Consider the following 20,226-nt stretch of genomic DNA (forward strand, 5'->3'; position numbering starts at 1 on the left):
GTTCCATGGAACTAAAAATACTCGAAATAACTTGATCATGCATATGTTGTAACTTAAAGTGCACTTCCTCTTCCCAAAACATCCAAAGTTTACCCTCCACTGATGCTTTTGCACAAAAATTTGGAAAATTTAGAAAGTCGGCCCATTGCGACATCAAACTTTCATTAGAAAATGGCTTTGAAAAAATCAAAATAGAAAGCGAAAATTTCCTCATTAACTTTTGCAAACAGTTTTTAGACGTGCTTAAATCCCGCACGTTACACATTAGAATTGTATTAATCTTAAATCAAGTTTCTTTGGACGGGTAATAACCCGTTGAGACTTCTTCTCACTTTGCCCGTTAATATCCTTCAACTTAACCAACAGAACATGTAAATCATCATCCAAACAATAGCCTTTTTCCAACGGGAGTTTCTTTAAAGTATTTGTCTCCACCTCCCTATCTGATTCACAATTATGTGGGATATACTTGGGCATGATTGTACACTCTTGTTCCAAGATTTCTGAAACCATATTACTAGATGTCATCAACTGATCATGCACTACTATACCATCTTCTACTAACAGAATATCAGCATCGGGAGCACCCAAGACTGGTTCAACAATATTCTCCCTCTACACAATCTCATACTGGTTTGTGTTCATCTGCAAAATATCCACTTCAGGCCTTGGATCTTCAGGAGCAAACTCCCCCTCTTCCATCTCACTTTGCGGAATTGTCTCAACCACTGGAAAAATTTTTGATGTCGTTGCACTCTCTTAAACATGAGCCACCTCTAAAGGTTCTTCAACAATGCATGGATCTATCAATTCTCTCTGAACTTCCTTCCCTTTATCCAATAATTTCTTCACACGCCAAACTTCTTGTCATTTTTCTTGTCTTTTTTTGTATCCTTACTTCTATCCCCAATTTTCTGTTTCCTTTCACCCACTTGGCATACCACCTTTGAATGCCCTTGTCTATGACATTTCTCACAATAAAATCCTTACTTTTTGTACCATTATATGCACAATGTAATTTATGCACTCACAAATGATAGGGTATCAAGCTCAAGTTAGATTTCATTAACCAATGTGTTAACTCTCAACAATATGTGTGTCAATGTGTATAAGTGAGACTGAGACCTTTGATTTCAAGATAATTTATTTGTAATATGAATATTCAAAGCATCTCTAGAACCCTAAGCAAATATCTCAAAAATATTTTTCAGATATCAAGTACAATGGATGAAAACCAAGGTATTGTCCCAAAAAGGGGGGGGGGGGTGAAGTCTTTGGGTGTTTCACTAATCGACGCACTTCCTTACGGTTTCTGCAAAGTATGGATCAACCAACGACTCCCTTTCAGTTTCCGCAAGCCCAAAAAAACTTTAAAATTCAATTTATTCAATTTCCAAACTTCGTAGTATTTATAATTAAGAATTTAAAACATCCATGTAGTTTATATGTATGCTAAAAATTAAAGAGAGTAAAGGAAAGAGAGTGACATCAGATTTATATGAGGTTCGGCTTATCCTCAGCCTACATCCTTGCCTTTAGCAAACTACCAAAGATTCCACTAAACCAAGCCTTTCCGGGTGGAACAACACAGTTACACACTCCTTCAGTAGGTTAGAGCTTGCCTCTCCAAGTGATACCCCTCACTCGGTTACTCCTTCAATTAGGCTAGAGTTGCACCTCTCCAAACGATACCCTACGCTTAGTCAATGATTTGAACACCTCGAATCGTCCAAGAACTACAAAAAATATGAAGAAAACACCACGTACAAAAACGCTCTCAAAACATAGCAAATTAGTACAAATTCAGCATAATGTACTTCAGCAATTTAAATATCAATATGAAATAGATTTGAAGCTCAAGTAAAGAGATCACCAAGGGTTCTTTAGTAATTAAGAAAACTCAGTATTAGAACCGTAGACTTGTGATTAAGCAGCTATTCAGAAGGTATCTCCCAGATGCATGAGAGAGATTGAGAGTTCAATTTCAAGAATGCTGTGTGATTGCCTTGGTTATTAATTTCTTGGGATTAAGGTAGTATTTATAGACATTTTAGGATTAGTTTCCTTGTTCCCCAAGTCCTGAAATATCATTAATTAACCAAATATGTTAAGTTTCTCTTGTTTGTTAGCATCAAAATAGGATGTTAAGTCTTGTAAGGCTAACAATCTTCCCCTTTTTGATGATGACAAACAAGGAGCAAAAATATGAGTAAGCCTTAAAAGACTCCCTCTTACAATAAGCATCATATTAACAATATTTGTAATTTCAAGATCAATTTCAAATACTCTTTTACTATCATGCTCATTCCATCATTCAAGTTCAAGATCAAATACTCTCATATTCAATATCATGTACTTCTCCTCCTTTTGATACATATATCATGTTCAATTTTTGTTCAAAAACTTCTCGCCCTTTTGACATCAATCAAAAAGAGTAGGATATCAAAAATAAATCATATTTTAGGCATATGAATATCAAACATGCATATCAAGCATATGATACCAATTGAGATTTTCATTAATTCTAATACCAATTTAACTTTTGAATTTGTGATACCAATTGAAACATTAAAGAATAATACTAATTGAAAATTTATGATACCAATTAAAAAATAATTCATGATACCAATTTAAAAATTAGGAAAAAATCATAATATAAGCAATCAGTCATAATACTCCCCCTGAATTTAATACATTCAGATTTGATACCAATTATGCTTTCTAAATTTATCATCCATGTTTCAAACATTTGATTCATATCATGTATGTGCTCATGGATACTAATATCAAATATCAATATCATATCAATGTCATAACATTCTCAAGGATATTATTATGCTTGTCATGCTTAAATTTTAATTGATATTGTTGACTCTACGAGTCCAATCCTATTTTGATAATGACATATCACTTGATATTTGCTCTGTGCATTGAGTTTGTGAATAGGAACCATATTAAGCATGCACGGAAAGATAACAAGTCATGGAAGTCACAAAGTAAAGCAAACAAATCTTGGCAAGATCTATGGAACTCAAAGAGTACAAGAATCAAGATGCAATCGGAAAAGTTCAAGATCATCTTGAGAATGAGTATTTAGAACTCATGTACTTACATTTTCGTATGATTTAATTTGAGGCTCATCGTAACTTAGAATGATTTTAGGATTCATGCATTTCATGTATATCATTAGGGAACCTTCATGGACTTAGAAATGTTTTTGAAATCATGGAAAATATGTTTTATAAAAGGCCTAAGAAAAAGAGCAAAGCATTTTTTAAAATTAGAAAAAGGAAATAAAAAAAAAAGGACTTCTGTAACCTGAACTTCACCTCAGTAGCCTGAAGAATTTCTTCGGTTGCCTGAAGATTAAGTTTGGTAACCAGAAGAATTAATGGGAATCACAGAACCTGGCAGAGGCACTTCAGTCGCCTGACCTTGGAACCTCAGGCGCCTGAACTTGCCACTTCAGGAGCCTGAACCCCACTTTGGTTGCCTAAAGTCGCTGGAAAGTTTAAAAATCATATTTTTATTAAAAGGACTCACGAGCTTTTTCTTTGATCCAACGGCTGAGATCAATTCTAAGGGTTAAACACTATATATACTGATTATCTAAACCCTAGAACTAAGCTAAGACACACAACAAGAGAAGAACTCATCGTATTGCAAGATCGTAGAGAAACTTGAGCTGATTGTCTGCACTTCATTCTACTTTCATTGTCTTTGGGCAAAGCTATTCCGAAAATCAAAGGGCATTCATTCATTCAACTGTACTTCAATCTAGTATTGAGGTTTGATCATTCAAGTTATTGTTTTCAAGAACTTCTCATCTTATTACGTATTCTTGAACATCATTAGAAAAGGTTTGATCTTGAGTGTGCATATTCGTGTAAAATTGATTTTTGAAAAGATCTTACTTGAGAAAGATTATTTAACTTGGTTGATTGATTTTTGATTCAAGAGTCTATAAATATACATATATAAATATATATATATATATATATATATATATATATATATATATATCATTCATTGAGCTTATTATTGAAAAACCTATTTTGATTAAAAGGTTGATCTTGAAAGTACCTATACATATATATAGTTATTCTAAAAAAATCATTACTTGATTTAAATTGTGTGGTTGATTGAAAGGTTTGATTCAAGTGTGTGTTTTCTAAAAGAACTATATTTTAGTTATATTAACACTTGATTAAATATCCTTGACGCTTATAACTATATACTCTATTGAGGGATAATTTTTGAAAAACAAGATACTCAGTTGTGATTGAATACTTGAAAGAAAAACTTTGTGATTTTGATTGATTTAATATTCAAGACAAAATTTTTGTTAACAAGGTCACTTCAAATATATTTGTGCATTTTTGCAAAGTGAATCAAGAATCCTAGTATACTCCAACACATTTTAAATATATCTTTACTTTGGAGTTTTGGTTAAATAGGGACTTATGTGTTGAAGCATATCATACATAAAACGATTGTATCGTTTTCATACATTCATGAGTTTCAAGTTATATCATATGCTAATGTATTAAGAAATTGAATTGTACTCACAAGATTTTGTTAGAAGCATTGTTTTGAGTGTTATTTTTCAGATTCTATTGTATACACGGTTCGATGTGTGAACCGGTGTGTGAGGAGAGAGCTGTATCTCTTGTAAGCAGCGGAGTAGGAAGGAGTTGTACCTCTTGTAAGCAGCGGATTGTAAGGGAAGCTCCGTCCCAATTTAAGGAGCAGGGATTTAGTAAATCCTTGAGTGGTTGCTCAAGGCGAGGACGTAGGCCAAGTCGGTTGAACCTCATAAAACTGTGTTTGTCTTCTCTCTTCCCTTTACTATTTATTTCAACATTGCGTTTAAATTGTGTATATTACATGCATAGGTTGGATAGTCTTACACTTAAGTAAATTGAGTAACAAGATTTTATTGGTAAATAAATAAGAAGGGTTTAAGGGGTAAATAAGTGTCAGATTTTTTAAATACCTAATTCACCCCCTCCCCTCTTGGGATTACACCTAATTCAACAGATATATTCATGAATACCAATATACTTTATAGATACCAATGCTAATGTCACATTATGCACAACTCATGAATATTAAATTATTTAGATGCAAAATTTTCCATTTATCCACGTGATCCATCATAAGCATACATGGTCAAAAATTAATTTCATATGCATATATCAATACCATAACAAAATTTATGCTTCTAAATCATGCTTAATAACTTTATGCTCAGTTTTTCAAAATATAGTGAGTCATAAATCATCAATATTTTCATTGTCTTTAGAGTTTTCAAGATACCAATTTCAAGATATACACATATAGCATATTGCATATCATATAAACATGGAATATATCATTATATTGTACTACACTTTTGCTTGGATTGTTCTTATGTTGCTCAAGTATTTCATTTTAAACTTGTTTAAAAATTTTACCTTCAGTCAGTCGGCTGAGCTTATGTCCAGTCAGCTGACCTATCCTTTCTCCTTAAAGGTGTTGTTCAATCAGTCAGCTGATCTTATAGTCAGTCGACTGACCTTTGTTTTCTTTCACCACTTCTCTGTCAAGCTCTCTTCTTTAAAAAAGTACTCATGCAATAAGTTCAATTTGCTTCAGATTTTCTTTTCTTTTGATTTCATATAGACATCCAAAGTTCATATATCTTAGTACTTTCTAATTTAAGCCTTGCATGATTCATTCATTGATTTGAGGCCAACAATTTTTTCATTAGCTTCAATAAGCATTGATAAGCTTGAATAATTTTATCCTTATTCTCTATTTCAATTTGTTCAATATCTTTGCATGATTTTTCATAGATTTGATATCAATTGAAGGATTTAGTCATACTATTGCATCTTGGTACCCATACTTTCTTGGATTCTGATGGTTTAACAAGTGATGCTTCTTTAATTCTCCAAACTTGTTTTATTTTCTCACATTTCCTCTTTAATAGACATTCAAACTTTACATGTCCCTTTTTCTTACATAGATAACATGTGGTCTGAGTATAGGCATTAGTGGAGGTGCTAGCATAGTCTTTGGAGGCTTTTGTAAAATATCTCATATAAAGATTCTTCTTCTTTGTATTTTCAATCCCATTGAATCCTATGCCATCTTTATTTAAAGGCATTCTTTGTAAGCCAATCATTTTGTCAAAATTTTATTTTCCTTTAGTGAAATTGTAAATGATTTTGGTTTGATCCTCAATTTATTTATTAAGATCATAAATTTTTGAATTTTGCCTAATTTTGTCATTTTCTTGATTTTGAGATATTTTACTGATTTTATTTTCTAATTCAGAAATATATAAGTCTTTCTCATTTTCCATAGAGGATTGGGATCTCAAGTCTTCTAATTCCTTCATCAACTTTTCATTCTTGCTCTCTAATTTCTTGATTTTCAATTCTTTTTCTTTTTCTTTTTCATCAAGATTTTTAGACTTTAACTCTTATATCATAGCTTCATTTTTATTTTCCATTTTCTTGATTTTTGAATCTTTTTCACTTGCAACAAGTTTAAGGGACTCTAACTCTTTCATCACTCCTTCATTCTTGTTTTTCAATGATGTGTATTGTTTAGTTACTTTGACTAACATCTTTTGCACATTGAATAAATCATTTTGTAACTCCTCATAAGATGACATGCTTTCATCATTGGATTCATTTGATGAATCACTACTATAACCATTATCCGATTTCGATGAGGAAAGCCTCATCGTCCCAAGCCATATAGTAAGCAACCTCTTGGTCACTTGATTCATTATCAGAACTACTTGTACTCAAATTGTCCCAAGTAATGGCTTTCATTGCCTTTTTCTTTCTCTTCTTAGAATCTTCCTTCTAAGTAGTGGACATTCCGATTTTATGTGTCCATCCTTCTTGCAATTATAACATGTGAGAATTTTATTCTTTGATTTCTTTGTATTAGTTTCTTCTTCATCTGATTCCAAGTTTTGGATTCTTCTTTTGAATTTATTTTTCCTTCTTAGTATTCTTGCAAGTTTCTTAGATATGAAGGCTAGTTCATCCTCTTCATCTTCACTATTTGAGTTTTCTTTTGAAGTTTTGAAGGTTATGGATTCTTGGGCTTTAGTTTTTCCACTTCTTTCATTCATTGTCATTTCATATGTGAGGAGAGAACCTATGAGTTCATCTAAGGAGGTATTTTTCAAATTTCTTCCTTCGGTTATTGTAGTAGCTTTTGGTTCCCAAATAGGTGGCAACCCTCTAAGAATTTTTCTAATCATTTCATAAGTGGTGTAGGTTTTTCCTAATGCATTTAGGGAGTTTTTTTTATGTGGGTGAACCTAGTGTACATGCTAGTAATTGATTTGTCCGTTTTCATCTTAAAAGCTTCATACTCGCTAGTGAGCATATTGATTCGATTGTCCTTTACATCAATAATACCTTCATAGGTAACTTCTAATTTATCCAATATTTCTTTTGCTGATTTACATGCCATGACTCTATTGAATTCATTCATATCAAGGGCACAATACAATGCATTCATAGCACTTGAATTTACTTGTAACATCCTATGGTCATTATCGGTTAATTCTTTTTATTCTTTAGGTACTTCTTTACCATCTACAAGTTTAGTAGGAATTAAGTCACCATGTGTGAGAACCTTCCAAGTTTTCTAATCCATGGTTTGTAGATGGATTCTCATGCGTTGTTTCCAAAATGTGTAGTTTTAACCACAAAAGATATGAGGCCTAGTTGAGGATTGCCCTTCTCGAAAGGAAGCTATACCCATGTTAGCCATTAAGATCTTTATATAGCTACTAGTTAGGATTTGCTACAACCCCACTCTGACACCAATTGAAAACCAAGGTGTAGTCCCAAGAGGGGGGGTGAATTGGGTTTAAAAATTTTCTTTATTTCCTTTTAAGAATCTTTAACCTCTTTTACTTCTTTTAATGAATTCTTGACTTCTTGTTGATTTATTCAATATACAATAAATACTTAAGTCTTTATACAATTCACAACCACACAATTTTTAATCTTAAACAAGTAATCAATCAATTAACCAAACCAATCAATTATCCAATCAACCACAATATCCAAACCAAGATATAAGCTTCAACTTATTACAAGAATTTAGCTTTTGTTTGTTTGAAGCCCTGCATATATGATTTTGATTCAACCTCTTAAAGTAAAGATTGATAATGCAAGTTTGCTTATATAAAGCCCTGTATTAATGATTTTGCTTTCTCAAAATGAAGTTCAATATAAAATCCAACACTCTTTCTAAAAGCTTAGACTTTAAATAAACTTTCAGTTAAAGAGTCTTTGGGTGTTTCACCAATCAACGTACTTATTTATGGTTTTCGCAAAGTATGAATCAACCAACGTACTCCCTTTCAGTTTCCACAAATCCAAAAACAATTTAAACTTTAGTTTATTCAATTTCCAAACTTCGTAGTATTTATAATTAAGAATTTAAAACATCCACGTAGTTTATATGTATGCTAAAAAATTAAAGAGAGTAAGGGAAAGAGAGTGACATTGGGTTTTTATGAGGTTCGGCTAATCCCCAGCCTATGTCCTCACCTTTAGAAAACCACCAAAGGATTCCACTAAACCAGGCCTTTCCGGGCAGAACAACACCTCTATACACTCCTTCAGTAGGCTAGAGCCTACCTCTCCAAGTGATACCCCTCACTCGGTCACTCCTTCAATTAGGCTAGAGCTGCACCTCTCCAAGCGATACCCCACACTAGGTTAACAATATGAACACCTTAAATTGTCCAAGAACTACAAAAAATATGAAATAAACACTGCGTACAAGAACACTCTAAAAAAAAAAGCAAATTAGTATAAATTCAGCACTATGTACTTCAAGAATTTAAATATCAATATGAAATAGAATTAAAGCTCAAGTAAAGAGATCACCAAGGGTTCTTTAGTGATTAAGAAAACTCAGTATTAGAACCGTAGACTTGTGATTAAGCAGCAATTCAGAAGGTATCTCCCAGATGGAGTATGAGCAATAGAGAACTTTGAGAGAGATTGAGAGTTTGATTTCAAGAATGTTGTGTGATTGCCTTGATTATTAATTTCTTGGGATTAAGGTAGTATTTATAGATTTTTTAGAATTAGTTTCCTTGTTCTCCAAGTTACTTGGAGTGTCGACCAAGTTTTTATAACGTTCACATTTGAAAAACTGATTTTTAGAATTTTCCCGTTGAGATTCAAAATTTAAAATCTCGTGGAGTCAGTCGGCTGGACAGGCGACTGGGTAGTTCATTTCTCAGAGTCGGTAGGCTAGACAGGCAGCTGAGGCCTTTCTGTCTACCTGAAATAAGTTCCATTAAAAGTACTCCAATTCATGGTGACAATACTAGTACCATTAACACTTCAATAAATTCGTGTCTTCACTCTATAACAAAGCACATAGAAATTAGGCACTAGTTCATTCGAGATCATGTCCAAAAAGGAGATGTCGAGTTGGTCTATATTCCCACCAAAAACCAACTTGCTGACATTCTTACTAAGCCTCTCAAAGAAGAAAGATTTCTAATAATTCGGCACGCCCTAGGTATGTGCACTCCTTCGAACATACTATAGGGTGTATGTCTTTTCCACTCTTTCTTCCCCTACTCTTCCACTTTAATTTTATTTCTTTTCTCTAGGTTCTCGTCGACCAACACAGGTTCCTCGTCGCCGAGAAACCCTCACAATTCGTCCACGAATACAGGGCGTTCGTCACCCAAAAATTTGAATTTTCGTCGACGAACTCAGGGTTCTCGTCGACGAATTTTATCGGGGTACTTATGTTAAGACAACAGAAACCCTAAACCTGTGCTCACACTTCGACCCTCTCTCGACCATGTGTTCACATTTCACCCACCTTGCGCCGTCGCCTCCCACCACCTCCCTCCTCCGTCTTCGCCGTCAGCCTTTCCCTCCTGCACGCCACTGCCTGTCTTCTCCCTCGCCTGTCTCCTCCCTCCAGCCCCCCTAATCTTCCCTCTCGGCCGACCCTTTCTCCCCTTCCCTCCATGGCTCCTCGCCCCAAACGCAGGCACCTTCAAACTGAAGTCGGCGAGGGATCCTCTCGCCCTGCCTCCGGCCCCCCTGCCCCTGCCTCCGACTCTCGCTTCGTCTCCTCTAAAGCTGCCCACCACTACCAAACCGACATTGTCAAACGACATGTCGTATATGGCAAAATAGTACCCTCTGAGTTTTTACAGCTTCATTTCCTTGCTCTTCTCACCAAGATTCAAGCTCTTGGATGGGACACTCTCTTCAATCTCGACGACCTGGTTTATGACAATCTTGTTCGCGAATTCTACGCGAATTTTGTCCCTTCTTATAGCGGCAGTGCCGCTTACTCTACCGTTCGGGGCATCATCATTCAGTTGTCCGACGCTACATTCACCACGGTACTCGGTTGCAATTCTTATCCTCTTCGTGGCATCCCCAAGTCCTCCTGGCCGACCCGCTTTGATTGGTTCGACTCCCACACGGCACTCAAGCTTATTACCGGTAACCCTCATATCTCCGCACTCGCTCGCCCAAAATCCAAGGACCTCACTGTGGAATTTCGGGTCCTCCATCACATCATCACATATAACCTATGTCCTTGAACTAGTGGCCGAGATTGGGTTACCCTTGGCGACATCTTTTGCATGTATTGTTTGTGGGTTGGCCGGGGTATATATCTCCCCTCCATCATCGTTCAGAACATGGAGGAAGACCTCAAGCAGCAACGTGGCTGTCTCCCATACGGTCGTCTCCTCACTACCTTCTTCGATCATTTTGACCTTATTCGTGCTGGCCTTTCTTGTATTCGTCCTACGCCCGAAGATATTTATACTGAGGCGACTCTTCGTCGCATGCACTTCGAGAAGTATGAAGACACTAACACATGGGTTAAAGCCCACGAGTAGGGCCCTATTCCTGTCGATGAGGTTGAGGCTGACCTCACAGTCGAAGACGAAGCCGACGTCGAAGAAGGCGAACATGAGGACCTCGTCTATGGTCACATACTGACATGTTTAGACGAGCTTCAGCATACTGTGACGCAGTCCGAGCGTCGCCACCGCCATCAGTTTGACTCTATTGATGCGTCTCTTACTCGGCTCGAAAATGCTAACCGCGCTCGTTACGAAACTCTCGACGCCTCTTTTGCTGCTCTGTTTGATAGGCTAGGTCACCCTCCCTAGTAGCTTACTGTCTAGGCTAACCCCCCAATTTTGATTATGGCAAAGGGGGAGAAGTAGTTTCTGATTCAGTGTTCAGATGTATTTGGAAGTAATTAGAAAAGAACTCTACTTGATGTTATTAGATTTAATCACTAGTTGTAAGCACGACATATAATTAGTAATGGAACTATCATTGCATCCTTTTTAGTGTAAATGCTCTATCTATGTATTTGATTGATTGATATACTGAACTGTCATGGTTTATGCAGGATTATATGGAAACTATCGCATTTATAAACGACATGCTGAAAAACTTTAAATAAAATACTCTTTCATAAAATGCAAACATTAAGGGGGAGGATTTTATTTAAACTATAAAATATTCTATTTAGTAAGGGGGAGCATTTATATTTTTAAGAGACACTAATGGATTGCCATCATCAAAAAGGGGGAGAATGTTAGACCAAATAGTTAAAGGTCTTTCATTCCTACTATGTTTTGATGTTATCAACCCATTAGCTGCTCTCAAGGTCACTAACGTTTCTCTAAGATATGTTTCAAGTATATAGAATGACATCTGAACCAACAAGTAGTCAAAACAACTCATGTCACGACCAAAAGCACAAGTCTCTTAAAGCATTTATGAACAATACAACAAATGTACAAAAGTCGTCTGAAAAATGAGTGTGTAAAATAAGAGAGATTTTATCTTGTAAATATCTTGTACATAAAGTGAAACTCAATACAAAGAGCAAGAAAAGGGGCATATCACACATGCACAACAAAATACTAGTTAAGCCATTTTTTTAAGCATATAAGAAACTCTCAAAATGGACAAGAACCTTCTTAGAAACTTAAAAGGACAAAAATTGAAGAAGGAGGATCTCGTTGACGAACACAGGATTTCGTTGACGAGCTTAGTGCAAACTTTGTTGACAAAGACAAGGTTCTCGACGACGAAAAGATACCGAGGGGCATCTGAATTCAGAACTACAACTCGTCGACGAACACAGGGTGTCGTCGACGAATTAAATGAAGGCCTTGTCGACGAACACAGGTTCTCGTCGACGAAAATATACTGAGGGGCATCTAAATTCAGAACCAACAACTCGTCAACGAACACAGGTCTTCGTTGACGAAATTGCTGAAGAGCTCGTCGACGAACACAGGGCTTCATCGACGAACGTCAGGCAGCAGCGAACATTAAATGTTGCGAATGGCTATTTTTGAATCTTGTCTTACATTCATAAATGCCCAGCGGCACTCTAGAGTTGCCCTCATCCATTCAATGTATAAATAGGAGTAAATGGCATTTTACTAAACACCTTGAGAAATCATATTGAAAGAAGAACATTCATTGGTATTGTCATCTCTAGGGTTTACTCACAAACTCACTTCCCCTCTTCTTGCTACTCTTAGTATTGCATTCACTCTATTGACAGAGGATCTTGAGTAAGGAGTTTATTGGTTTAACTACCTCAAGGGAGTATTCAAGCTTACACTTAATCTTCATTTACCTTTTTGTAAACAAAGGCTCTTTGTGGGCTGTTTTTGGGTGTCTCTAAGTGAGCACCTTGTTGAAGCTCTTTGTGAGCTGGTGTGTATTGGCTTCTCCACCCGAAGGAGGATTTTAGTGGATTTTGGGAATCCTTGAATTGGTCTCAAGGCGTGGACGTAGGCGGGGTGCCGAACCACATAAATATCAATTTGTGTTAAGCTTTTCTTCTCTCTTATCTCATTCATATTGTTATTGTGATTTGCTACATTTCCTTTTACTCAACAATTTTATGCACTTGCTCTTGGTAAGATTTTTGTGTTTGTAAAAAGTAAACTCATCACCGAAGAAAGTCTATTCACCCCCCCCCCCCTCAACATACTACCAGGCCAACAGGCATGCTTTCATTTATCAATTCAACACATGATTCATCATAAGATATATCATAGTTATTACATAAATCATTGCATGCAATGTCAACAGTATTATCGCAGGAGAAATTAGATGATTCATCATATGATACAACACAGCATTCAACATAAGTGTTAGAATTGGTGTATTCCCAAGAGGGGGGGTGAATTGGAATTTTAAACTTTTTCTCCTAGGTTAATGTATTCAATAATAGTATATGCATAACCTAGGGCCTGTCTATGCGATTTCCAAATGCGTAGATGAATATGATATGGAAATTAAGTCATACGCATCATTCACCCATAACATACAAGTGCGGTAAATGTAAAGTACGAAAATGTAAATGAACACAAGATATGTTATCGGGGTTCGGCCAACTGTGCCTACGTCCCCGCCTCGAGCTCGCAAGCTAGAGGATTCCACTAATAGCTCACTTAAGGGTGGAGCGGCACCGTTTACAACCAGGTCAAATTAACACAGGACTGACCTCAACCTTAACCAGGTCAATTAGCGGGGCTGACCTCAACCTACACGCCTTAACAGGACGACGCACCTAGCTTTCCTAACCGGGTCTAAGCCAATCCGGGACTATTCCAGGGCTAGTCTCCCTCTTCAGGCCCGTGCCTGGAAATACAACCAATGTGTATTATACTGAAATGGTACAGTGATTGTGCTTTCAAGTAAAACAGATATGTACCCAAATTCTCGCAATAATATACACCACAGTATGATTCAATGTGTAAGCTCAATGTGGTCTAAAATGTCAACTCTCAAATAAATTTACTATCGTTGTAATGAGTGCGTGAGAGTGCAAACCTAAACGATCTTTGTATCACAGGATATTCAATCTAAGTGCTCAAACAAAGATATTAATCAAACTTCATATATTTCAATCAACGAGTTTTCTCAATACATATATGTATATGAAGCTCTAGCAACGTATAGGTTTGGTTTGCAAAAGGTTATTCAATCTTTGTATTCAGCAAGGGATATATGAGTTAATGAACATTGCAACAAAGATTTTATCACACTAGCAAATATCTCATCAAATATTTTCAAGATAAAAACACAGTAGATATTTGAAAATGTTTTTGCAACCAAAATGCAAATACTAACTTCTTAAGATATTGCAATGACTATGCAATACTCAGAAGTTTTATATAAGTCTTCTTAGGAGAGACTTACTAACAAAGTCCCCTAAGAATACTTAAGGTTTAGCTCTCAAAATAAGTTAGACAATCCAAAGATGGGAGAGCAAACCAATCAAGACAAGCACTCAAAACCAACTTACAAATGATGTAGGCAATATGGGAAGGTAAGATTGAGTGTGTGGAGCTTGGAAATGAGTATTATAGGGTTTTGGATTTTCAAAGAATTTTCCCTAATCAAAGTGGCTAATCCCCACTTAATTTTTGCAAATGAACACATATATATAGCCAAGGGAGAAAATATGACTGTTGGGGACCTATAGGGTATTATTAGAAAAGTCTAATGACGTTTAAGGCATTTTAACCCTGTTTAGAAAAATATTAACCACGGTAAAAATGGGAACAACCCGAGAGGTCCGGTCGACCAAAAGTGGTTCGGTCGACCAGGACTCAAGTGGCTCGGTTGACCAGGGGCATTTTGAACTGAGTGGTCGGTCGACCGGGCAACGGCGATTTTCAAAAACACCGAGGTTCGGTCGACCGGGGCCTTTTTGAACTACAGGGCTCGGTCGACCATACCGCTGGGAATTCTCCCAAGACCCCTCGGTCGACCAAGTAGTTGGAGTACAAATCTGGTCGGTCGACCGGGAGGCCAAACTGTTGACTCCCAGGTGGTTCGGTCGACCGAGGTCAAATGACCTATAAGGGCTTGGTCGATCGGGCCTGGGTCAAATAGTTGACCCAGACCGGTTTCGGTCGACCGGGCCAAATTGAACTAAATTGGCCGGTCGACCGAAAGTGCACCAAGTGTGCATTTTGGTCCCGTATCTACCCAAACAATTCCTATTCAAGTGCCTAACAAATATATGTGAATATGTGTGTGTCCTAAGGTCACTTTGGGGTCCAATTTGAGATCACCGAAAAAGTCCGGTGTCGGTCGACCAAAGGTCGGCCGAAGGTTCACCCTAAGGTCTTTCTATGGTTTGGTTTGAGCTTGCAAATTAAATCATACATGTGATGTCTGTGAGCTTATTACAAACCGAAAACCCTAATTACTATTACAGACAAATTTCATTTAAAAACTATTACAATTAAGAGTATGAAATTGTCTTCAAGCCTTTCTTGCTTTGTGCACATCTTGATCTTATCATTCTTGATTCCTGCACAAAACTCAACCACTCATTAGATACAATGAGTATTTGTCATAATCAAAACCGGACGTGACCAATAAGGTCAACAATAAGAATCATCACATGCATCATTAATAGAATTATCATGATATTCAAAAGATGATTCGGCATTTGACATATCACAGCATTTAATGTAAGAATCATCAACTGAGTTTGAGTTAGAATCATATACCACTTTTTCTATTAATGCAATTTCCCTATCATTTACGACTCCTTAATCATCTGAACATAACACCTCTCGAGTGGTGGTTTCCTTTTCTTGGGTCTCTCCATACTTCTTTTTGAGCTCAACCCAGATCTCCCTCGCATTTGTACATGCCATAATCTCAAGCAAAATAATTGAGTCTAAAGCACAATACAGTAAATCCATGGCATATGAATTTGCATGCATTGCATTATTATCATTTTCAACTACAGGCATACAAATTCCTTTATCAATCACCTGCCAAGCCTTCCAATCCATAGATTTTATAAATATGTTCATTCGAATTTTCCAATAAGTGTAATTGATGCCACAAAATACAGGAGGCCTAGTAGGATACTGTCCCTCGCCAAATAGGGATACACCAATGTGAGTTATTGCGACTTTTGCAAAAATGTTTAAGTCTAGTGCAACGAGGCTCTGATACCAATTGTTGGAATTGGTGTATATCCAAAAGGTGGGGTGCATTGGAGTTTTAAAACTTTAGGTTAAACCAGATATCAACAATTCACAAACAAGGGTCTTTCTAAGCATATACAAATTGCGCAGATAAAAGTAATATGCAGAAATTAAATAGAGGGCCGACACAAAATATGTTATCGGGGTTCGGCCAATACTGTCTATGTCCCCACCTCAAGCTCACAAGTAAGAGGATTCCACTATGACTCGCTTAACGGGTGGAGCGGCACCTAATACAACACCTTCCCAGGATGGGGCTTAACCGGGTCTGAACCAATCTGGGACTTTTTATAGGGCAAGTCTCCGTCTTCCGACCATACGTCGGGAAACAACAGATAATCAAATATTGTGTACAAATAAATGCTTCTACTACAAGCAAATGTGTATAACAATAAGCACAAATACACTCACGTATGATATGCAAATAAGCTTAATGTGAGAATGTGATTTTCAAAAAAGTAATCTTTGAATAAATATGTGTATGATGAGTGTTTTTATACCCAAATAAGAAATTTCTCCAAAAATATTTCTCAAAATAAAGTGTTGGAGAATCTATGATTTATGACTCAAAAAGTATTTTAGCAAGCACAAGCCAATGAGCCTTTGAATCTTGCAATGGATGTGCAAGATTCACAAGCAAATAATATTAGTTCCCAAGAATATTTATCAAATGAAATATGTGGGAGGAACCAAAGTAATACTCTCAAAATAAGATATGAAAATATATGTGAGATGAAAGTAAAAAAACGATTTAGATTTGTAAAAACAAATACCTAAAGGATGTTTAAAACTATGCTCTCTTTGAAAGATTTATCAAAGACATAATAAAAAGAGAGTAAAAATTGAGTATAAAATTTGAGAGAGGTTTTGGGGTAATCAACTTGCTAATTAGGAGTTATGAGGGGGTATACCTAGAGTTGGGTGAAAATATGACCGTTGAGGACACGCTGGGTACTTTTAAAAATGTTTAATCATGTTTAATGAAAAATAACCCTATTAACCGTGGTAAAAATTTGACCAATCCGAGAGGTTTGGTCGACTGTATTAAAGGTTTGGTCGACCATATTGCTGAGTTTGGTCGACCGTTCTAACGACTCGAAAATCTATACCATTTTTTTTTTTCAATTAAACTTTACTATATACTGAAACTTAATTTACTTTGATATCCTTGGATTATCTACTATAACATCTTAGGTCCCAAATGAGCACTGAGGAAACCCTGTTCATTTTGCACACCTACACAACAGGAACATAAAACTGTACATCCATATTTACAATATCAGAATTCAATAATTCCCCAAAATATACATACATAAAAATACATCTCCCAGTAACATCCACCAAAACCCTGGAAAACTACCCAAAAACACATCTCCCTAAAAACATTTACCCCACAACCAGGGCAGTGCAACAATCCCTCCATCGGTTAGCCTGATCTGCTCATCTAATTGGATTACCTAAAAAATGTTAAATCATTGGGATGAGACAACTCTCAGTAAGAGAAAATATGCTATTACTAGTGTGTGTCAACTGAGTTCTATAAATACACAGATAAATATTTGAAACTGTAAAAGCTGGTAAAGCAATATACAGTACAACTTGCATCTATTATAGTTTAAAATACAACTGTAATATTTAAGTTTTCTACTTTTTCATACTTCTATTATCTTAATATTTCTGCTAATATTCTATAAATCTATATACATATACATAACTATGATATTTACCCTAAAAAACTGTACGTCATGATTTAACCCCTCATGACAAGGTTGTGTGGCCCGTAGGCGGGACTTAACTCTAGTTGGCCTACTAGGATAAGTCAACTGTAACTCTACCAATCCTCAGCCTGGCCCTCTACAATCCCTCCAAGGCATGGCATTGGTTTCTACCTCATCAAACCGACCACCTCAACCCAGTCTTTGAAAGAGTCTGCAATCTCTCTAGGCATGGTTGACGGAATCCTCCGCACACTAGCTGAGATGTGTGGTTGCACTCTGATCTATAATAGCAAAGGTACCGAGTTCTGCTGATATCTGAACTGATTCATCGGGGTCTGATACTGTATAATATTATTTTCTATATATACATCTTACTGTTTCATCATGATTTCAAAATAACCATAACACCGAAAACTGTTCTGAAAATACTTTGATAACTGAACTGTAATAGCTGTAATAACTTATCTGTAATATCTAAACTGTATAAACTGTAATATCATAGTGTTACGGCTTTAAAATTATGGGAATCATGGTAATCTATAAATGCTATAAAATATTTAAAAACTGTAACAACCCAATAATTACACCATTTTTTTGTATAAAATATAAATTACTCTGATACCCTTATAATACCTGCTATAACATCTCAGGCCCCAGATGGGCATTGAGGTATCCATGTACACAAATTGACACACCTATGTAGCAGAAAATATAAAGTCATACACCCATATTTATAATACCAGAATTTAGTATTTCCAAACCATATATATACATATTTACACATCGCCTAGTATCATCTGCTAAAAAATATAATCCCCTGAATACACTTAACCTATAAACAGGCAAAATAAAAGATCTCTCTATCTACGAGCCTAATCTGCTCACCTAATTGGATCACCTGAAAATTGTTAAACCATTGGGATAAGACAACACTTAATAAGAGGAAATATGCTATTACTAGTGTGTGGCGACAAAGTTTCTTAACTATTATATTGACAACATCTGAAACTGTAGACACTGGTAAATCTATATACAGTATAACTCGCATTTATCATAGTTTGAAGTACAACTGTAATATCTGAGTTTTCTACTTTTCATACTTCTAGTATCATACTATATCTGCTGATATTCTGTAAATCTGAATATATATATATATATATATATAACTGAGATGTTTACCCTAGAAGAATTGTGCGTCATGATTTAACCCCTCATGACAGGGTAGTCTGGTTGGCCCATCAGGTAAGTCAACTGTAACTCTACTAATCCTCAGCCTGTCCAAACTGCGTCCTCTTCTAGGCATGGAACTAGTAACTACCTTGTCAAATCGGCCACCTCAACCCATTTGTTTGGGCAGTCTGCAAACCCTACTGGCACGGCTGATAGAAACCATCCACACACTATCTAAGATGTGTGGTTGCACTCTAAACTATACTAGCAACGATACCATGCTTTGCTAACTAATCATAACTTAATTCATCAGGGTCTGATACTGTATATACTATTTCTATAGGTATCCTACTATTTTCATCATGTTTCCAAAATAACCATAACACTATAAATTTGATCTGAAAACACTATACCATCTGACTAAATAACTAAAATATCTGACTGTAATATCTGTGTTATCTGACCGTCATATCTGTCTAAATAATATATACTGTCTGTGTAACGCCCCGAATCCTTAAGCTCGGGTCCAGTGCGTTATATCTCATAAAATCCTGATAATCCATAAATCAATACATACGCAGCGGAAATGGAGTTATGGTGAGGTGCAGTGGAGAGGGCAGGGAATGAATATGCGAAGTTGGTGGACATATGAGAGAGGGTGAGAAGGAGAAGAAGAATGAAGAGTGGATATGGAGACCTCCTTTTTCCTGTGTGCGAGTGTTCACCTTACCTTTATAGAGTCAGGAAGTTTAAAAGGGCATGCAAAAAGCCGCGGAAAAGTAAGCAAGTCTCAATAGAAAATATTGCCTCTCCCTGGTGCACGTGTGAGCTTTATTCCCTTAATTTCATTGGCTGGTTTTCTTCTTTCTTTGTGCACAAGCGAGCTTGGGGGATGTCATCAGTTATGGCAGTTGGAAAAAGGGGATTGGAGGGCCAGTGATTGTTTATTTTTGTATTTTATTTTTATTGTCCAAATTTATACTCCAAAAGGAGAGACTCAGTTTTACGAAGGCTTGATTCCCGACAATAAGAGGACCTGAACCCGACTCAATTAAAATTCAACGGGACTTAAAAAATATCGGGACTCAATTAAAAATGTGAGGACTCGATTTACAACACTGTGACTCAATCGAAAACACCGGGGCTCAACTTAAGACATCGGGACTCAACTAAAAATACCAGAACTCAACTTAAGACACCACAACTCAACTAAAAATACCAAGACTCAACTTAAGACACCAGAACTCAACTGAAAATACTATG

At 36.3% G+C, this 20,226-nt stretch overlaps 1 protein-coding gene across 1 annotated transcript; it reads right to left on the reverse strand.

Annotated features, from left to right (window-relative positions):
* Positions 1 to 615: 615 nt before the first annotated feature.
* On the reverse strand, positions 616 to 10,177 carry LOC131155420 (U3 small nucleolar RNA-associated protein 25-like). The gene is made up of 2 exons (XM_058108584.1): positions 9,874 to 10,177; positions 616 to 728 (listed from the first exon to the last, which is right to left on the reverse strand). The coding sequence occupies exons 1-2, from the start codon at positions 10,175 to 10,177 to the stop codon at positions 616 to 618; spliced, it is 417 nt and encodes a 138-aa protein (XP_057964567.1).
* Between the last annotated feature and the right edge of the window lie 10,049 nt (positions 10,178 to 20,226).

The sequence above is a fragment of the Malania oleifera genome, chromosome 1 (genome assembly GCF_029873635.1).
Source record: "Malania oleifera isolate guangnan ecotype guangnan chromosome 1, ASM2987363v1, whole genome shotgun sequence".
NCBI lineage: Eukaryota > Viridiplantae > Streptophyta > Magnoliopsida > Santalales > Ximeniaceae > Malania > Malania oleifera.

Bases quoted from the DNA above. Each gene is read 5' to 3' on its own strand.
- LOC131155420 (XM_058108584.1), bottom strand. From the start codon at position 10,177: ATGTCGTTTGACAATGTCGGTTTGGTAGTGGTGGGCAGCTTTAGAGGA. The intron at 729-9,873 runs GTGGGTGAAATG...AAATTTTTCCAG, and splicing joins GTGGGAGGCGACGGCGCAAG to TGGTTGAGACAATTCCGCAA.